At 40.0% G+C, this 21,438-nt stretch overlaps 1 protein-coding gene across 1 annotated transcript in view; it reads left to right on the forward strand.

Annotated features, from left to right (window-relative positions):
• The first annotated feature begins 13,172 nt into the window (after positions 1 to 13,172).
• The window catches only part of MMRN1 (multimerin 1), a 41,636-nt gene continuing 33,370 nt past the window's right edge, over positions 13,173 to 21,438 (forward strand). Inside the window, exon 1 of the mRNA XM_059844107.1 lies at positions 13,173 to 13,809. Coding sequence (XP_059700090.1) covers positions 13,286 to 13,809 — 524 coding nt within the window. The 5' untranslated portion in view covers positions 13,173 to 13,285. The remainder of the gene's footprint in view (positions 13,810 to 21,438) is intronic.

A 21,438-nucleotide genomic window follows, 5' to 3' on the forward strand; every position in this document is an offset into this window, starting at 1 on the left:
TAGATACTGAACTCTCTAGGCAGCCAGGATGTGTTGACTTCAGTGAGAATTAGTCTTTGATGAAAATTTCTGCCTGTTCCTTCTTCTGTTACCTTAACAACCAGTATATGTGCCTCTCAAGTTACATCTTCATCTGAAGTGCCTTCCTCTTCCACATACATTTCTACTCTGAATATTCACTGAAAAATTATGCTGGAAATCAAATATTACACAGAATTAGTATATTCCTGTGTCCTGGTTTTCCCACAGTAATTGAAATTGTCAGATAGCAAGCAACTCTCCTGCCAAATTGTGTGGGTTTTTCTTTTTAAATGTACCCCAGTCAAAAAGGATAACTTCTTGTTCAATCTGTTGAACACCTAAGCAGAACTAATAAGAAGTACTCAATTTCCTCCTAAGAAAAGATTCTGTCACATTCTACATTAACATCGTGCTAGTTTTCAGTGGAGGACTGCAGATTTTTTTTTTATTTTTTAAAAAATTCAACTCTTCAAAATTCAGTTAAAGCAACAAGATTCTCAATGATTATACATGTAAAAGTCTCACCAAAGTCCACAGTATACTTCAATAGGATACATCCTTAAGGCTTAAAAATTTTTATGTTCCAATATTTTTTTATGGTGATGTGCCTATATGAAATAATTTCTCTGTATGGGAACACTGGTAGTTCAGACTCCTCAATTCAATGGTGTATATCAGCAAGTTCTTAAATTTGAAGTATGCACAGCAGCAAGCCAGACTTCACACATATTTAATGCTCAATTTGTAGACGAGAGTCCTGACATTACTGATCATACTTTATCATTCTTGATATATTTTCTATAAATACTGTCTCTAGGACTTTTAAATTGTTGTAATACTAATTTTTCCTTAAAGTCTATCATAAATGCACTTTGAGGATGTAACTTGTTTTATGGATGTTAGATTTTCATCCTTCAGTATCATGTGCACGTATTCTGTGCTAGTAATCCTTTTCTGAAAAATAAGACCCCCAAGTCATCACACTAAAATGTCTCGCTATGAGATTACTTTTAAAATTTGTGCTTCAAACTTGTTAGGGTTTCAATCAAAGAAAGGACTTAACCTTTTCTGAAGTACAAGTTCAAACACACTCTATCAAGTAAAAAACTAATAGACTTACAATCCAATTGAAATATGTTTCAAAGTTTAAACGGGGGGGGGGGGGGGGGGGGGGTGTGTAAAACCAACCTAACCAAAGCCCAAAACATTTTCTGTGATGATTTTTTTCTTTTTTTGACAATTTCTTCTCTACACCTATAAGAGAGCAGATTAAGATTTTTGTCTTCAATGTCATTTCCATGAATTTGTATGGAGGTTGCATTTTTGGCAGGAAGTGTGCCTTAAGATTGTATAGTTCAGGTATATACCTGACCCCTTTCTGCTTTTTGAGTTGAACTCTTCAAATGTTTCTGAGCATCTTGCAAGAAAAACATGGATTACAAAAACAAATGTCATTAACCTCTTCCTGTATTGCTGAATACAACAAACTTCTCCTCTTTGTTGCCTGTGCTTCATGCTTTGGTGTAAGGACACCTCAGCTGGGCTGCTGGCTGTGTCACCTTCTCAGAGAGACACCCCTTAATTCCTTTGAGGTAATTCCCTGGTGTTTTCCTGTTGGCATTTTTTGTTTCCCTGTTGGATCTTTACCTCAGGAATGCCAGACTCATTTCTGTAAGACTGGAAGTGTGCTCCAGTGTGGTTCACACATTGCAGAGTCCCTGGCAGAGGGGCCTCACTGTCCCTCTAACCTTTGCATATCACCCCAGGAACAGCCCTGACATTGTTGTGTGCCACGTCTGTCACTCCCCTAGCACACATAGTTTAAAGCTCTGCCAATTCCTGCTAGTTCCTGTGCAGACTGTCCTCACTTGCTTAGAAAGGTGGCTCCCATCTGATGCCAGCATGCCTGGTGCTATTCAGGCCATTCCACTGTCAAAACCCCCAAAGTATTGACCAGCCATGGAGCCATGTATTAACATAATCAGCCCATCTGTTTCTTCCAGTGTTGCTGCCTTCAATCAGAAATCTGGAAGAGAATATAACTTGTGCAACTTGTTCCTTTCCAAATGTCCCAAGGCCCTGAAGTCTTGTTTTGATGGCACTTGGACTGCATGTTGCCATTTCATTGTCCCCTGTGTAGGAGATCAGTATTGGGGTACTCTGAGGGCTGCACCCGGCTAGGAAGTTTCTTGGTGTCATCCTTGACTCAGGTCCCAAGGAGGCGCAGATGCTCCCATGGGTTGGGCCAGGTTGGCTTTTTGAGCCCTCTTAGAAAGGAAATCCCCTACAACTTCATCTTTCTTTCTTTTTTTTTTTTTTCTTTTTTTTGCATCTTTCTTCCACTTGGAAGTGGGTGTAATACAGGGGGTTGACCTTTCTGATTGTAACCTATCTGGCTTGTGTAACTGGGGCTTCATCCTCTTCATCCTTTGGCTGGCCTCGCAGGTACAGAACCTCATAGCTAGTCTCATAGCAGAGGGTGAGTTCAAAATTCCCTTGAGAAAATACCAGTAGTACAGAGCAACTTGTACTTCTGAGATTGCCCCTACTTCTTCTCTTTGAGTAAACAGACTGTTCATTGCTCTCTTACCAACATAAAGTCATGATGGAGGAAAAACCCATGGAAATAGAACCTGATCAACCCAGAAAAGAGGGTCCCTAGTCACCTCCCAGCCTCTCCACCACTTTTCTGGTGGCCCTAAGAAAGAGATCCAGCACTCAGGGTGGGGGAGCCATGGTTCTCTGCCACCCCACACTTGATCTGGACAAGAGTGAGGGTGAATGCTGATGCACACTAAGGGAATAGATTTATTACATTGTGGGTTAACATGTCAACATCATGATGCACCTTGAGTCAGGTGTTCCCATATCCTTCTATGTACCCTACAATGCCTTGCTTAGTGGCTTTAGGAAGGCTTTAGGCTGCTACTCTAAATATACATATTTTCTTGCACAGTAACTGCCACCATCCCAAACTAAAGCTACGTTTTCCACCCTCCCGACTCAGAAATTTGTAAGTTAGTGCTGTTTGAAACTCAGTAAATGTAGCTGGCAGTGGCAAAACAACTGGAAACATGTAGAAATGGAAATTGGGGCTCATAAAGAAAATTTTATTACTGCAGAAGGCAAGCATAGCTTGCATGCAAACATAAGCACTCATCTTAGGCCCCAGCCCACCACATGACAGGAAAATGTGTTGCTCAGTTCAAGCAGTTTGAAAAGCGAGGAATAAGCCATCAATCATTTCATTTTACTGTGCCTCATAAATTTGTGAAGTCTGTATTTCCCAGCAAACCATACAACCCGTTTTATGGAACCATGGAGCTTCATAGGAAGCCAGGCACTGCCTGGCCTGCCCCATTCTATTACATTTTCTTTGTCTTCTCACCAGAATTGCCTGTCATTGACAGTGAGCCTTTTCACAGAAATTAATCCAGTGAAACTCCCCCTCCAGTTATTGGAAACATCCCTGGTTAGTGGCCCAGGTTACTGGCAAGGTTTATCCTGGACTGCAGCACACACTGATGGGTTTTCCTCTGCTACTTCCAGTCTGCTGCTCACAGTTCAGATTCTGCTCTGCAGCTTGATGCATCCATATTAAAGATTAAATTGCCTGAATCCTCCACCATTATATTCCAAATCCATGAGCAAAAAGGGGAACACACCTTATATACAAAACCAACAACTTATTTTTAGTTTAATGAAACTCTAAGCCATGGACTGAAATAATTATTTTTGGTGCAGTTACAATGATTCTTACACAGTTCAAATGAAATACAGTTAAAAATGACATATACACAGACTTCCTAAAACCCATTCCTTTTCTCTGTTATTGTGCTCACCCTTGCACTGCCCCTCTGGGTATGAAGGCTGATACCTTCAGGCCATGGGCAGGGAGTTACAGCACAGTCAGCATCTCCTCCCTGGGAGGAACAGGGATATGGATTCTCCCTTCCCAATTCAGGAGTGGTGGTTGAGATCAATATTATATTTGGTAAGAGCATCTACACTCTGCTCTTTTTCCTTTGGTCTGTGATGCCATGCTACCCCTTCATTTGTGAGCTTAGCATGTGTTATATACTAATTCTTTGCTCTCTTCCCACTAGAACTGGTTCTAGGCAATTCTAGTAGGAAGAGAGCAAAGAATTAGTATGTAACATATATAGGCTGCTTTCCTTAAAAAAAAGGAAGCCTATTTGTATCTTCTTTCTAACAATAGGCCAGTGCTAAGTCATGGGTTTGCTGATATGGTCCTTTCCCTGTGCTTCACAGCCCCTGCCAAAGATGGCAGGTTGAGAAGGAAGAAATCATGCTTATATACTTGGTACAAGGTTTTCCAACTCTTGCAATTGGAACCATTTGCTGGTGACCATTACTGCTGCTCTGACCTCCTTTGATGCTGTCTTAACCTTCAGTTTTCCTCTTGCTGGTACAGGTAAGAAATCCTTCAAACACCTTTGCAACCCAAGCTCTCATTTGGCACTTACTGTGTCATGGCTGCTAGACATGAGCACACATGAGTATATTTAGATTTATTACTTGCTCTCAAAGCTCTTTATTTTCTAAATGAAGCCACTTCAGGCTCCAGTCCAACTCTAAACTCCCAGCTGCGGCAACCATTGCATCACACATTACTCAACCCTCCTTCACTTTTTTGTTCTAAGGGAAAAATTAGTCACTACAAATAATCTACACTTGCTCAAATAGAAGATTACACACAGAAGTCTATGTTGCCTTCCCTTTGTTTTTCTCCCAGGGCATGTCAAGGCTGCTAACTAATTTTCTAGGAATAGAATTAATCATGTGAGCCAGAGAAAACTCTTTCAAATTTATTTTCTGTATGATGGAAAAAGCTTCTTTGTAAATAGCAGAGGGCTCATTCCTAGAGCTTGGAGCAACATTCTTCTGTTGCACAATCAGAGGATTTTGAGAAGCCTTTAATGTAGATTTGTTTTGCCTATTATCAAGGTTTGCAGGAAAACAAAATATAGCTTTATATACTAGCAATCTACACAGTAGCTGAATGTGAGGTATTAAGTCTCATAATTAATTTTGAAATACTTGTGTTAAAGGCTACATTGAAGAGTAAATTTGAGCTGGTTTGGAATCTCTTTTCTGACAAATCCTTGGCTTCTCCCATGCTTATACACCATTTTCTGACCGGAAAATTAAAACACGTCAACACTGGTCAATCTGGAGATAATTTGCCCTACCTTCAAATGAGGTACCATTAAGGACCATAAATCCCCAAGTATCTCTTTAAGTAGGATAAAAGGGAGAAACACATGATAAAGCAATTCTGTTAGAGAAACTGAGCAGGTTAAATCAGTGTTGGAAATTGGGTCCAGCCAGTCATTGCAAATCAGGTTATTCTCTTGTATAGATATTCCACATCCTTAGCTCTTCTACCAAACTTATTCATACGTAAACCCACTTGCAAATCTGAGACAAAACTGTCTGCCCCCAGAGTGCTCCAGTCTTTGGAGAGATACTTGACACGAACTCGTTCCGTTCTGTGACTTAACTTACTCCACAGTCATATCTGAGGGAAATAAGACACTACCATATCCTGACACAGTACACTTCAAACCACAGAGATGACAGGTGAGAAACACCCAAAAAATCAAACTTCTTGCCATACTGAACTAGAACACCATGGTCACTACAAAAACTAGAGACTGACATTTTTATTCCTGTGCATTTCATACTCTCATCCTATGAACAGCAACAAGCTCTAGTCATGTATCCAACCAAACCTGGACAAATTTCAAGCACAGCAGCAAAATCTAGGAGACAGAATTATGCATAAGCTTAAATTTATGTATACTGAAATGTCTACAGCTGTATTACCACCTTCCCTTTTAGGTTTCTATCCCACTAAGCTTTTCCAAATGTCCCAGGCAGAGTTTGGCAGCAGACCACAGCTCATGAGTAGTGGAAGAACTTAATGGCTATCTGTGTGCTACGAGTTGCAATGCTGGGGCCTCACTGCTGGAAAAATGGGAAAAGGAATTCTGTGTATATAATGACAAAAATGAAATTGACCCAGAGATGTCTCAGAAGAGCAAAATGCAAAAAAACTATCATGAGCAGAACTCCTGTAGTCCTAGGAAATCACATGCAGCTTTTTATCTTGATTGGATCCATAAAGCCTTGTTCTTAGCATAACTTACACAATGTTCATCCTCCTTAGAAAGAAGCAAATGGGTTCTCACTGTCCTTTTAAGGATCTATGACTCTCACTCCAGACTGAGCTGCTTGCAGGGAGAGGACATATTTTCCCATGAAATGCATACCTACAAGAAAAGTGGTTAAAGAGTGTGATTGTAGAAAGCCAAGTCTGTATATTTGCCATGGAAACAGCAGTTTTAAGAAACAAAGTGATGGGAGGAATATCAGCTATCACTTCAGTCTGATTTCTTCAGAATGCAGTTATAGCAAGCTGGCTAAAAGTAGGCTGCTCCTCATGCAGCTTGACAGACCCTCCAGTTTTATTAGCTGGGTGATTATGGGTCATTTCTGGCTGCTACTTTTGAAATGTCCTAGCTTTCCTTTATTATATTCAGAAAATATAAGGAATTAGGTGAAAAGAGTGAAAAGGGCTCTCACCTCACTCTGGACAATAACCTCATTTTTTTGTGAGGCCAGGAGCACCCTTGATGCATATTTTATTCACACTTTTGCCTGTTTATTTACATCCTAGCAGAGGCACACAATATAAGGAAGGAAAGGGACTTCTTTGGACACCACCTTGTCCAAAGCAGTTCAGGCCTAATTCTGGTATTTTACTTTTGGAAGCTTTTTGCTTTGCACATACCAGGAAAAACTTGAAAGCACTTCCAGGGTCTACGAAAGCTTAATTGACATTAAAAGCACTTCCAGGGTCTAAGAAAGCTTGATTGATGTAACAAACACAAATTTTAGCTCAGGGTTCCTTTTCCAGAGCTGTCACTAGTTCTATAGTCACCACCTCTCTGGTTTTTGCCTCTTACCAGTATTCTTCCTTTTGATGCCCTGTTCCTCTTCAGTCACCTCTCTTTCCCTTCTTTATTCCATTCTTTTTGCTACCAAAGGTGCGGTGGAAGCATCCCAGTTTCCCTTCTCATCCCTACTGATGGGAATGAAATGAAGCTACTGCTTTTGCTGAAGGAGAGACATAAACATGCTCAATGCAATCTCTTAGCCCTAGACTCGACAAAACAAGTATGGCACACACTCCAGAAGAATTCCCAGCACCTGCCCTTAAGGAATGCCAAGGGGTTTGCCTGCTCCCAGAGTTCAGGGAAATGCTGCTTTTCCAGTCACTTACAGCACTGCTATTCAGGAGGGTTGATCACCACGTGGAGTTGCCTTCAGCTGCAGGAGAGCAGCCCAGCACAGACATGGAGGTGTGCTTCCAGCAGAGGAAACTTTTGCTCCTCTGGTCTTTTGTCACAGTCCTGGCTTCCTTCTAGTTTCCACAGAATGTTACGGATGGATACACTGGGGAATGAGCTGGCATGGGAGCTTGTCAGTCACACAGATTTGCTTTTCCCAGGGTGTTGCTAATGACACTTTGTCAGTAGCAGACATGGGTGGGAAATCCACACTATCAGACAGATGAAAAGTGCATCCAGGAAGTTTCTGTCCTTCAGACATCATTACTTAGTCCCCAGCTTGCCACATTTTCTTGAAGATAAAACCAAGCTTTTCTTAGTGTCAGATTTAAAGCCTCTGTAGGTAACTGTTGTTTTCCTAGGTCTCTTGCTGACTACCTGGCTCATGGGAATGGTTTGGTCTCCAGAATAGTGTGAGCATTACCTCAGCTAAACTGTTTTTTTAGCAACATCACCTTGAGGCTGGTAAAAGAGGCTGCAATGGTCATTAATGACCAGTGGCTTCATCACACTTGGGTGGCAATGCTGTGAAAAAAAAGGCCAAAGTCAGATCTCTGAAACAATAAGTTATTTCTTTTGTTCTAGGAAAAACCTAGTGTTCTTTGGTTTATTTGCCTATCAAGGTCAGAAGGGAAGTGCTAGGAACAGCTCACAGAGGGTTTTTTTAAAGCAACCACATGATTGCCCAGTGCCATTTATCTGATGTCAGCTTTGCCATAGGGATAGGCTGAAGTTAGAGCAAAGCAGACAGCAATCTCCTTCATCAGCTGCTGCTGCTCCCAAGTAAAAGAATACATAAATGTCTCTGAAGGCTAAAAACGTTCCCACTGGCAAAGGAAAAGAATATATTGGAATACACTTTAAAAACACAGCTAGTACATGATACTTCAGCAAAGGTATAATCAGATACAGTAGGGTATTTTGTGTGCTTAGTTTGATGAGGAGTGATGCTGGGGATGGAATAGGACTCTGTGCCTTAGCTGGATCCGGATCACAGCTGAGCTTTTAGAAACACTCATGCTGTAACCATGCAAACTTCACATCCTGACCTTTTACTGGAAAATCCTTATGCTGCTATGTCCTTAGTACATAAAGTAATGATTTCTCCTGTTACTACTGTTCTAAGGAAACTAGGATGCAAAGAATTTATTTTTTGAGAGGGACACAGTGGTCTGTATTATGTAATCAGAACAAACCTAAAGAATCTTACTGATTCGTTGAATCTTATTTTAGATGTAAAATTTCAGTTGCCTGCATAGACATATAGAAATACTTTTTTCTAAGTATAAAATGGTTGTAATTTGTAAAATGTGGCCACCTTAAGTCTGATTACATATTTTGTAATGCATACTTTTAATTAATGCTAATCAGCCGTAGACATTGGATATGAGCTCTTAAATAAAATAAACTAAAACTAAAACCAAGCCAAACAATAACTATGGGTATTGCTCAGGAGCCTTCAGTATACTTCTGGACCTTACAGAAGAAACATTATGACAAGAAAAAATAGCTTTTCTTTTGATATAGAGGTATTTAGAGCTCTTCAAAACTCTTCATAACCTGATAAGAATTTTCTGAATCATTGCAGACTGACTGCAGAAGTGATTTCTTCTTCCTTATCCTGAGGTACCTATTTTCCTGTCTTAAGTGCTGCCCTGTGCATCTGTATATGAGAGAGGAAAGTAAAGTGGCTTTTTCACTGGACCATTCAGCTGGTACCAAGAGGCACTGCAGGAAATGTGAGAATTTATGTCAAATACAAGTGTGTTTGATCTGGAGCAAGGGAAAGCAAAATTCTCCCAGCAGTAAGCGCACTAGTGGAATAAAGAGCTATTCAATAACATCTTTCTCACTGTTTTTGGCTGGGGTAGACATAAAATTCTGCCCAGTGGCTGGTGTGTGGCTGTGTTTTGGATTTGTGCTGAACACAGAGCTGATCATATTGAGATGTTTGTGTTATTGCTGAGCAGGGCTTGCACAGAGCTAAGGCCTTTTCTGCTTTTTGTGCTGCCACATTGGCAGGGAATTTTGGGGTGTGTGGGAGGTTGAGAGGAGCCACAGCTGGGACAGTTGACCCCAAAATGACCAAAAGGCTATTCCACACCATGTGGCATTATGCTCAGTGTAGTAAGGGTGGGGAAGAAGGAGGAAGGAGAGGGGATGTTTGGAGTGATGGTGTTTGTCTTCCCAAGTAATCATTACATGTGACAGGGCCCTGCTCTCTGGAGATGGCTGAACACCTGCCTGCCCATGGGAAGCACTGAATCAATTCCTTGTTCTACTTTGCTTGCTTGTGTGGCTTTTGCTTTTCCTAGTGAACTGTCTGTATCTCAACACATGAGTTTTCAACCTCTTGCTTTTTTGATTTTCTTCCTGATCCTACTGGTGAAGAATTGAGTAATCTGTGTGGGGCTTGATTGCTGGCTGGGGTTAAACCATAGCACTGGCATAGACACTCATTTTTTACCATATCACTTGTGACCCCCTGTGCTGAGCAGAGTGCCCACTGAATGAGCAGTGTTTTACAGGTGTTGTAGCTGCCAGCAGAGGTAGAGGAGACAGATGATGTGGCTGTGTAGTCCTTGGCCTGAATCATTCCAGGGTAACTAATCCCTGTGGATTCAGACTACTCTGCCTAAGACTGGGAATAGGTTTTCTACTGGTGAAGCCTGAAGAATGAGGATGACAGACTGTGGTTGTGTAGCCATGGTGATCTTTTTGAAGTTGTTAAATAATCTGGAGGATCAACAGTAACTCTGCCAAGGTGGCCATGCAGTCTGGTAACTCAGGGGAGAGCAAACCTGATGCTCTCCTCACAGTGCTTGGGGAGAGGTGAAAGTTCCTGAAGATGGCTCAGGTTATACAATGAGATGTTCAGGGACTTGTCTGAAGTCACAGTGTTGAGTGTGTGCTAGTAGCAAATGTAAAATATAAAAGTGTTTCTAAAATCACACTCTTTGTCAGCTCATTCAACCATAAGTAACTCACCTTGTCTGAAGAACCATTGCTGTGACCCTGAAAATAAATTGTGTTCTTCTGCAGTACAGAACAGGGATAACTCTTCTGTTAGCAGAAGGGTACTGCTCTTTTATATAATGTAGCCTGGTGACTTAAATGTGACAACCCCAGAAGTGCATTTGCATCTTTACAATCCATTTCCACCTCCCAGAAAACTGCTTCCTTTACCATCTTTTGCCCTCACAGGAGATGAGAGGCTCTCAACAACTCTTGCTGAATGTGCCAATACCTGTAGAGTTAAAACTCATGGAGTGAAAGAATATGTGTTCAGCAGCACATATGAGTGTAGACTCTGATATGGACAATTAATATGGATTGGAATATTGAGACCCAGCTTCTGGTCCAGGCTCAATTTTTAAAATTTCCAAGAAAAGCCTATGAGGCCAGCCCAACATGCAGGGATTTCAGTAACATGAACACACAACTAATATAAAAAATGTGGCACCTATGGATTTACGCTTACGGGAGTGGGCAGCATGTTGAGAGGGAGTTTTCAGGATAATTTTGAATCTAGTCCTGAGTTTCACCAAATGCATTCAAGTGCCGATCTTTTCCTGGGTTCAGTTTACAACAAGACAAGCAGCACTTGGATGTGAACTAAAGCTGAAATAAGACTTATAATGAGCTTGGGATTCAGATCCAGCATACAACAGTCTGAAAAGGGATATCATGAGTTTCTTACAGTGCCAAGATTGTTTTGCTAAATAAAAACAGCCTTCAAACAATTTTATATTTTCATCTAAAGCCCAGGCATATGCTAATGAAGTAATATAACCAATAGATTTTCATTTTGGAGTATTCAGACAGGGAAATAAATGCTGCTGTAGTGAAATCTACCAACCACCGAAAGCCAGACTCTTCTGCATTACTTTTTTCTGCACCAGTGAAAATCTGCAGTCATTTCTCTGAATTTAGAGGCAGAATTAACACTTGCAATGGAGTGACACAAAGCAGAATCCAAGCTTTTTTGCTATTAGGCACTCTAATTGCATAAATAAATACAGTATGTAGCTGCTGTATTTTTTTAATTAAAATCAGCTTGCGTTTAAGTTGCAAATATAGTCAACACTTATTTACCATTCATTTTGTCTAGGAATTTCTAAAAATATGGAATGCTAAATGTTAATTCTGGTAATTGTACTACTTCAAAATCTCAAATATAATGCTCAAAAAGCTAAGCACTCACATGAAATTGCTTGTGTCAGTCTTTAAATTAAATTGCTCATTGGATTGTCTCCTGTGTCCTACATTCAAAGGTCATGTACAGATTTCACTATGAGAAAGAAAAAAGAGAGTGGAAATAGTCTCCAAAAGAAGGCACAACTTCATATCTTTTCTAGTATGTTGTATCATAAAATTGCATCTGGTTTACTTACACAGGAGAAGCCCGTGCTTTCCAAGACAATAAACCAGAAAAATGTACCGTAAGAGAGGGAAATCCCAACCCTTTAGCACACCTAAGCTTTTTCACCTGGAAACTGAAAGCAAGACACTGTTATCCAAATCTTCTAAACAGGAAAAACCATCACAGAGATTTATTTGACTGCACCAAAAGCTGGTGGTTTATCACCAGCTTGGTTTGGTGGTTTGGTGTTTTGCTCTTGGGTTTATTGGTTTGGGTTTGGGGTTTTTTCAAAAGTATTTTCTGAAAAAATATGCAAGGAATTAACCAGCTTTTCCACTGTGTCCCTGTTAGTCACCAGATTTCCACGGAACAGGGATTTTGCATCTGATTTTGAGAAAAAGTGATCCTCAAATGACATGAGGGACACTCAAAAGATGCTGTTCTGTTTGCAGGTGTGTGAGCTTGCTTTCAGGGATGTCTTGTCCATAGACCTTAGTGCAGCACTTGTGTCAGTGGCCAGAGGCTTTTTGAACTGATGTGCAATGGCCTCTCAGATCTATATGGTTCCTGACAGGTCTATTCTGTTGCTGCTTTGTACTCACTTTAAAATTTCATGTTGTATTTCTCTATGCAATTTCTACAGCAATTACCTTTTCTCTGTCTTTTCCTTCAGCAAGAAACTAAGCTGAACTCTCTCTCTTACTCTCAGAGAGCTGGAGAATGGCAGAAGAGGAGGAAAGCTTTCATCTCCTCTTTCCTGGCTGCAGTGTTCAACCTTGCAGCTACTAAGCATAATTTCATAGAGTGATATAGACTGGAAAGGACATCCAAAGGTCATCTGGTCCAAAACCCAGTTCTAAGTAGGGCTGAGATTATATTGCTCAGGGTCTTGTCTTTGAGTTTGGAGTCAGGTTTTGAATATCTCCAGGCATGGACATCAGTGGTGGGTACAATACTCTTCCTTATATCTGCAGTTTTAGCAGCAGTGTGCTTAAATGTTCAGAGAAAAAAGAGAAGACACAGCAAATGTTCAGCTTTTTGTAGCGCACCAGTTTTGTCAAGTCTTTTTCCAATAACAAGGTCATAAGTTTGAACCATCCAAAGGGCACGTGTGATAAGTCACTTGTCCGTGCATGAACATGTGAAAGGAAAAATAGCTTACAATTTCAGGTTTTATCCCTCAGGATTACTTCACAGTACATATTTTTCCACATTTCTATCACACCATTAATCTTTATCCTGTGCCTTCTGCAGACTTCTTTTTTTCCTCCCACATTGGCTGCCAGGGTCCTGCTCTCCAAGAGGTCACAGGTTGCAGAGGGATCCACAGAAACAGGAAGCCAGGCTTCCTCAGTCAGTTTTGAAACACCAAAACCTGTTTCCTTTCTACAGAAATAAAGCCTGTCAGGGCATCCTCTGGCTAGTCTCACTATCTGAACAGCAGCCCAGGAGGAGAGAGAAGCTACAGGATTTCTTGTTTAGGAAATAAATGTGAGATAACTTGTAGAATTTACAAACCATCAGAATGAGAGAGATCATTTTTTTGCTGCTCCTGTTGCCCTTACAGAGGGGCAGCACTGGATTCAGCACTCTAGGAAAGCTCTGGACCACAGGACAAGGCGATGAAACCCAGACAAGTCACTCAGACTCGACTCCATCTCTGACAACAATTAGGGGGTCACCCCAGTCTGAAATTCAAGCTGCCAAAGCAAGAGCCTCACAGGGACCTCCTTTTGCATCTGCAGGCGAGACACTGGGAATGACGGCAGTGAAGAAAACTTCCAGTCCTACAATGTCTACCACTGCAAGTCAATCAAATGGACACAGTGATGGTGACTCTGGCAGAGACAAGATGGGGAGCTCATCCCGCAGCAAAGGGACCCTACAAAGCACTGCTGGAGAGATCCCTCTGCTTCAAGGGGTCACTGCAAGCCTGGATAGAGCTGCAGGGAACAGATCTGTCAAGCAGTCCTCTCACATCACTGGTATCACCAGGAGCCAGCAGGATGCCAACTCCAAAGCATCCGGCTTTGAAACTACCAGGGGAAAGTAAGCTACATTTTTTTTTTTCTTGTCTCATATGTACTGCTTATTTTCCTGTTTCCAGTGGCATAATTGGCAAAAGTCCTAGCAATTTCAGTAAAATTATTTTTTGACCTTAAAAAAGAGCATCTAAAACAAGCAAGGGACCAAACTGGCAGCATTTACTCAGGCAAAACCATTGCAACATTTCTAACAGTAAATGCTGCAATGTTTTATACCTTAGGGTAGATCTCAAAATCAACAGGGAAGTCATTATCATATATGGTAGGAAAGGACTACAATAGGTGGCTGCCTGTTTTATGCACAGTAAACTGCTGTTGATTTTTTTTTCTTCTTTCTTTTCTTGTGGATAAAAGAAATTGCAAATGCACTATTTCATTTTGAATCTATTAAAAAATATTGTGTTTGTAAACTTCTCTGCTAAATTGAAAATACAAACGATTAAATGTACAAAATGCATCAATGTCTGACAATTTGAAACATCCTATTCTGTGATAAAAAACTTACGAAAAGTGATGTTGTAGATGAATGTGCATTCAGAGCTCTATAACTTAATACACAATAGCTGTGCATAATAAAGTACATCAAACCCTACTGTCTAGTTTTATAGTTCTGGAGCATTCAATTCTTTTCTTTGTTCCCCAATGTCTTCAGTTCTCAAAGGGGATATTAACACTGACTTTGTAGATATTGCAAGTTTCCCTTAATTGCTGATAATATAATCAGATACTGGTAGAAAATGAAAGTTGCAAAGGATTGGTTGTTTTCCATAGTATTCATGGAGAGTGAGCTTTCAGAATATAGATTCTTCTTTTGATACTACTTTCCCATATGGTAGCATCCGTTGGATTCATGGAAAGGAGAATAAATCATTACTCCTACAATTTTCTTGCTGCGTGTGGCTGGGAGTTAATGTTCCTTCAAGTGAAAGAAAAGATTCCCATTCACCTGAGCTTGTTTTAGATGGTGTGTAAGTGAAACAATGCATAAGGACCCAAAGGAAAGGAGACCTTTGCTTGGAAGACGGAGCCCAGTAAAGGAGCTGTGTTTCCCAGACAGCTTTCCTAGCATACTCCTTAAGTTCTAAAAGTCATCTGTTACCTCCTTACCCCAGTGTTTGGCAGAATGTCTGAGTTCACCTGAGTTAATTGGAGTCTCTTTCCACATGAGTGCTGATAGCTACATCTCCACTGAAATAAATCCTAATACATGCTAACCTTGGTCTTTAGCTTTCACAGCTTTCTTCAAGAACAGTATTCCAGTTAAATCAATCTTCAGCAAAACTCTGTGATCAGCAGATTTCTGCCTTTTACTTGAGATATAAATACAAGTAGCAAAAAATTAGTCTCTGGTGAAGATGGTCACGTATTTTATTTATTATAATGACACATGATTGCAGCTGCAGAGAGGCAAAAGAAGCAAATCTTGTATTTGCCAGCACCTAATTTCATGAGTGGTCAAGGAGCAACCCGCTGTGCAGCATGCATATTGGAGTTCACTGATCCAGTTAGCAATAAAGCCAAGATTGCTTATCACATTTACAGGAATGTGTAGCAGCATGAAACTCCAGCATAAAATTGAATGCTGAATCTCCACTTTCTTGCTCAAACTGCTGAGCTACATAGCCTCTCCCTCTCTAGCAAATATCTACAGTTTTAGGTGTGGCTCAGTGTAGACGAGACTGGGGGTAGCACGGTCGGGACGGACGGAGATAAGAGAGATCTCTGAAGCCAAGTCGTGGAACTTGCGGTTTATTGCAAAGGGCGTGGGTACAGGGCCCTGCTGGGAGCTGCCAGCTGCAGCTCGGAGCACGCCCGAGAGAAGAGAGAGAATGAGAGGGTAATAACGTAAAAAGGCAAGAGCTAAGAGCATAGAAAATTAAGTAAGAGTAAGAGTAAGAGTGCAAGAGTAAAAGAAGAGAACAAGAGAACAAGTGAGCGAAGTTCCCGTTACAATACAATAAATCATCTTCTGCGTTGAATATTCTGATTCTCACTAACCAATCTAGTACAACATACAAATCCTATAGCATTTACATACAGCCTATAAGAATCACTACATCACCATATTGTGCTACATTTTAAACCCTAAAAACTACTCTTCGGACCCCTTCTGCCAAGCTGGCAGGGTCTGCTCTGACCCTTGGACCTGCCTGCTTGCAGAGGGTATTGTTTCATCAAAAGGGGATTACCTTCAGCCAGCCACACCATTGTTTTCCTGTTGTTCAGTAACTAAGGGATGTCAAAGCTTGCTTTCATTTCAATCTCGCTTATAGTTTCTATATTCTCAAAATCTTTTGCCAGGCAATCATATTTGTAAGGCTTTCCTGTTTTATCTTCCTCAACAGCTCAGTCCTTTTCAGAATAAGATTCCTGTGCTACAAGGCTTGTCTTCCCACGGTATATGAGTTTTTTTATAATAAGATGTGGTGTTTTGAACTTCTCTTCCACTTTTGCCATGACCTGGACTGTGACTTAAGTCACTTTACTGTTCCACTTCCTTTCCTTATGGATTAGACCTGGATGAATAATAAACGTGCTTGTGACTCATTTTTCTTTTTCAGCAAAGACATGAGAAAATGCCTAGTCTAGGGTGTTGACTGTTACCAATCACTGCTATGAAACACGTGAAAAGCTACTGCTGAGAAAATATGCATGAGAAGACAATTTTTTTTTATTTATTAAGTGCAGGTGCCATTGACTACACCCTAAATAATTAGTACCATATATTTCCCTTAAAAAAAAAAATCACAAATTAAGTGAAAAAGATACTGTAAGAATTCCAATAAAGACACAGCTTTCTTCAAGGTTTTACTCATTTGAATCCTGAGCTGAGCATGACTTAATAGCAAATTCCACAGCTCTAAAGTGTACTGTCTCTGAGGAAATTTGGAAGAAAAATTTGCTTTTTGAACTTACTTTGAATTAAAGCACCTCCTTGGTTATAGTCTGTACTCCAACCTGAATTTTTCAGTGACCTTGTAGGAGCTGCATGACGCTGTAATCCTTTATGGCAACCCATTGTGCTAACATATGTGCAGAGATGCTGATGTTAGGAGGCTCCATATTTCTAAATGGAACAATGGAGAGAAATCTGTGAGGGACAAGGAAGGAAAACAAGAAGGAAGACAAGAATGAGCATTTATTTTTAAACATTTAAAATTTAGAAAATACCAATACATACACTTTGTTAGAGAATCTGCAAGGCTGTCAGATTTTCCACAAGGTACAATATGTGTCCATTGTAGAATCATAATTACCTAAATACCCCTTTCTGAAGGAGGTCGTATGCCTTAATGGCTTAATTACAAAGATAATTCCCTTGCTGTTGCTACCCTTGGTTATGTGAGGTCAGTATTATGCACCCATATCTTATCACAAGGACTCTAGAAGTAGGTTAGGCTTTGAACCTCTGTCTAGCACATCCTAATATGGTATTACAAGGGCTAAATATTTTTGCATATCCTTTTCTCTAAGAAAATGAATCTCTTCCTTATTCTTTACTAGCACAGAAATGCAATTAAATCTTGTTCATTCACATAGGAACAACTTATCATTAACCTTAGAATAGGAACAGGAGAACACAATTTGTTGCTGTCTGCTCTCAAACCATTTCAGAGTGTTTTCTGTGTGAGGTATCCCCCCTTCAGGCAGGGTCTGCACCCAAGCTTTCAAGAGGATAAGAAAACTTCATAGGGAGCATATCTGGAATGGCCTGAGCTGAAGAAAAATTCATTTCTTCACTCCTAGTAATGAATTTGACTTACCTTCTGAAATGTGAAACTTAATGTCTTTACAAATATGCAGTTTTTTCTTTTTTTTTTTTTTTAATCTACCTATCTTCAAAGTTTTATGCATACATATCGATGAATAAAGAAATAATGAAATGTAGAGTGAGAGAATTTCTCTGAAATTAAGTGATATAAATCTGAGTATCAATTTGGTGTGAAAGAAGAAAATTTATGATGCATTCTTTTCAATTGAGTTTATTTGAGATACATGTTTTTCAGCCTTTGGAGAGAGACAATTGCAGTATTTCACTGTGTAAAGAAGCTTAAACAATAGTGCTGTAATGGAGTAAGTGTCTGGTGGACTCCTGAGACCAGCACACTCATCTTTTCATTCTGAACCTGATTTTATTAATTGCTATCCAAGGCAGCTCCTGAATACATGAGACCTTCATTCAGGTTGTAATTTAGGCAGAGTATCCTCACATTGCTGAGTGGCTCTACGTTATTCTTTTCTCTTGTTGTGCATATGTTACACTTTTCCCAGTTCTCTTGAAGCCATTGAGGGTCTTTACAGACTTCCTTTACCATTATCTGGGGTAGTGCTGAGGTGACAATATTTTATTACTAAGCACAGAAGGGTTTAATAGAGTCAGCACCAGGGACAGATTTGCTTAGCTGTCACATGTGATAGGAGTGCTGAAATATTTCATTCTCATGACCAGACGTGTGCATTTCTCTCTGGAAATTGCTTTTGCCTGTATCAGCTTGGTAGAAATCTAGTGTACTGGCAAATTAAAATGAATGGTTAAGATCAGCAGACAGTTCAGAAACATGAGGCATGTAGAAACCTGATTTAACTGCCTAGTTAATGCAAGGTTCACAGTCTCTTTTCATCATGTCACCTTTTAATGGAGCAGAGAGAACAATTCTTGAATCGATTTCCTAAGATTTTGCATCACTGTGCATTTACAAAAAATACAGTCACAGATGGCTTAGGTTTCTGCCTCGCTGGGTATATTCACTATGACCTGAAAGGAAGGAAGAAGCTCTTACACAGGCCTGAGTTTGCCTTGGTGGCTGTGTCAGGGTGTGTTTGACAATCTTTGTCCCCAGAATGTTGTACTACAGCTATGCAGAAGATCTTTGCAATAAGTCACTCTCATCCAGCAGCACATTGAATTTATTTCTGATGCTTGGCTGTAAGCCCACAATCCATTTTTCCTACACATGCTAAGCTCAGTGTTACTCCCATAGCAGTCCCAAGGACAGACTGTTTGCAGCAGGACAGGAAACATAGCCCTGGGGGAAAAAAAATCACTTCTTAGCCAAAGTTGGTTTTGACACACTCACAAAGTACTTAGCCTCCTCAGAGTCTTGCTGTTTAGATTTTCTGTGATCAGACAAGGCACCACTATACAGATGATTTCTGATTTTTTTTCAGAATGGTAAGGAGTGTTTCTGTTTGTCTCATTACACTAACTATTGCATTAATGCTCATGCTTATCTTGCTCTTGTTCTTTATTTCATCTGCCATGGGAACAGCAAGGATTAGAAAGAGGTGGTTTTCCATCCCTGGAATGTCCCTTCACCCCTGTGAATAGATTAGGATTACTGTACCAAACTGGACACGTTGTTAGGATTTATCTACTACCCACTGCAAATAGTCAACTCTTTGTGGCATTTCATTTAGGTGCAACAGAAACATCTGTTCAGGTGTATAGAGAAAATAGGCATTCTTAAAAATCTGAATATAATTAACATTTTAGAGAACTGATACTAATTCTAGAATAGACTTGGCAAGAGGACTGCAGCAAGGCGTGTCCCCATGTGTCTTCCAAAGGCATTATCTGTGTTGCCAGATAGAGAATGCAAGTGTTGCAAATGTCAGATTTTCTGCCAAATCTGATACAGAGCATCTATTCTGTATCACATTCTTGGTAAGCAACACCATTGGTCATGAGGAAAAGCCTGTGGAAAAAAAATCACCTTGAATTTTCCTGGACTTTGGCTCAGATCCTTTCTGTTCAAGAGCCCCATAAGATCAGGACTGTGACAGCATAAAGATATGTATCTGTGTGAATAAGTGGCAAATCAGATACAAAGAAACTGGCAAGGCTTTTAATCATTTTATGAAGGGACAAGAACCAAGAAAAGAGACGCTGCCCTAAACAACACTATAAACAAGGACAAATTCACCCCGGAAACTTTAATGGATCTTATTTTTTTGTATTTTCATTTTGTCATTTAGAAAGTTTTTTGTTGTTTTTTTTTTTTTATTGTCTGCCTTTCTCAAAGTGGAGAAGCCATCACTGCCATACTGCAATCTTCTTTTCTGTAGATCACAAAAGCACTAAAAAAGCATTGAACACCAATACTACTTAAGGTTACCTGGAAAGCACTGACAGTAAACAAGACCAGAGCTACTTAATGAATTTTCTACTCTGGGTCAATTAGAAGATAGAAAATAAATTTATATTCCTGAAGTAAAAAGGAATTCAGACCTCTTTACAGAGCAGTTTGTCTGCATTTTTGGATGTGTTTTAATTCTCAAAGATGTGAGATTAATGGATATCTTCTCCAAAGTCTAAATTCTATCTGGAAAAGTTTGATTGTGTTAAAGAGCTCTGAACATGGAGTGGACAATCATGTATCAAAGAGATCTGATTTGCAACAAGATAACATTTTAAATGCTTAAAAAGATTGGTGAAGTGCTAGATAAGTGGAAATGGTGAATTAATTTTTGCAGCATGAGGGAGGACAAACAGTAAATAAAAATTCAGATGAAACAAAGAGGCTGTTCGCAGTCCAAGGCTTCAGTACTGTAATACGAAAAAAGGAAATGAGTGATGAGAGCAGAATTTGTGCTTTGTAATAGACAGGACAAAATGTCAGGACACTGAGTCCTGAAAAAAACACATTAAACAAATCTTTGACACCTAATGCTCCGGTCAGTGTCAACAAGTCAGCTGTTTCTCAGGGATAAAAACATATCCTATAACATATTTTACTATCACTTGCTAGTTTATATTACATGTCACATGCACATTTTAGTTTCTTCCATTCCAGCCAGCTTGTAAAACACATTTTCCAATTTGATTTGTTTATGGACAGTCCCTAGTGAGTACTGAATTTTTATTGCAACTGAGATTCATACATTTCAGAGCAAAGGAAGCTGGGCACTGAACCTAAAGAATTAACTGGTTTTTGTTCAAGCTTATAATTTCTTTTTGAAAGAGAGCTTATATTTTTGAAAGATGACCGACGTTCACTTAAAGATACAGAATTTACCATATCACAGTGAGAAGTCTCTGTGGTCACCTGGTGGAATTCAAGGGAAATTGCCAAAGCCAGTCTCCCATGCAATAGCAGAAAAGCACCTTGTGAGGGTGCTTGCTATCCTTATAATCTGAGCGTTTACACTGTGTCAATCAACATTATCTCTCCTCGTCCAAACTTGGCCGGTTGTTTAAAGCAAATTGAAAAGCCAGCATCTCCTGGCTCAAGACGCTTGTAGCATCTTTGTGCATCCCCTTTGCTCAGGTGTAAAGGACAATATAAAATTAAAACTGTTGTAGAATCAAGGTGAGTATTTAATTAACTACTCTGTGAAATAGAAACAAGCCATATACAACATGAATGAGGCATAACCACCAAACTGGGCATGAACTTTGACAACAGCTTCAGCTCTGGGTCCTTTTGTATTCCATCAGCAACACAGTAATCACATTTTCATGAGTCAGTAATGTTCAGCTGGGCTGATTGAATACCATTTCTATTAAAAGCCGGGTAATCTAATTTACTCACAGACAAAAATCAGTCACTTTCAGGTACCATATGAAGGGGCCATGCCTGATTCTATACCCTTTGTGGTCCGACTAGCACTGGTGCTCCTATGGGGAGGCTTT

This window comes from Haemorhous mexicanus, chromosome 4, assembly GCF_027477595.1.
Source record: "Haemorhous mexicanus isolate bHaeMex1 chromosome 4, bHaeMex1.pri, whole genome shotgun sequence".
Lineage (NCBI taxonomy): Eukaryota > Metazoa > Chordata > Aves > Passeriformes > Fringillidae > Haemorhous > Haemorhous mexicanus.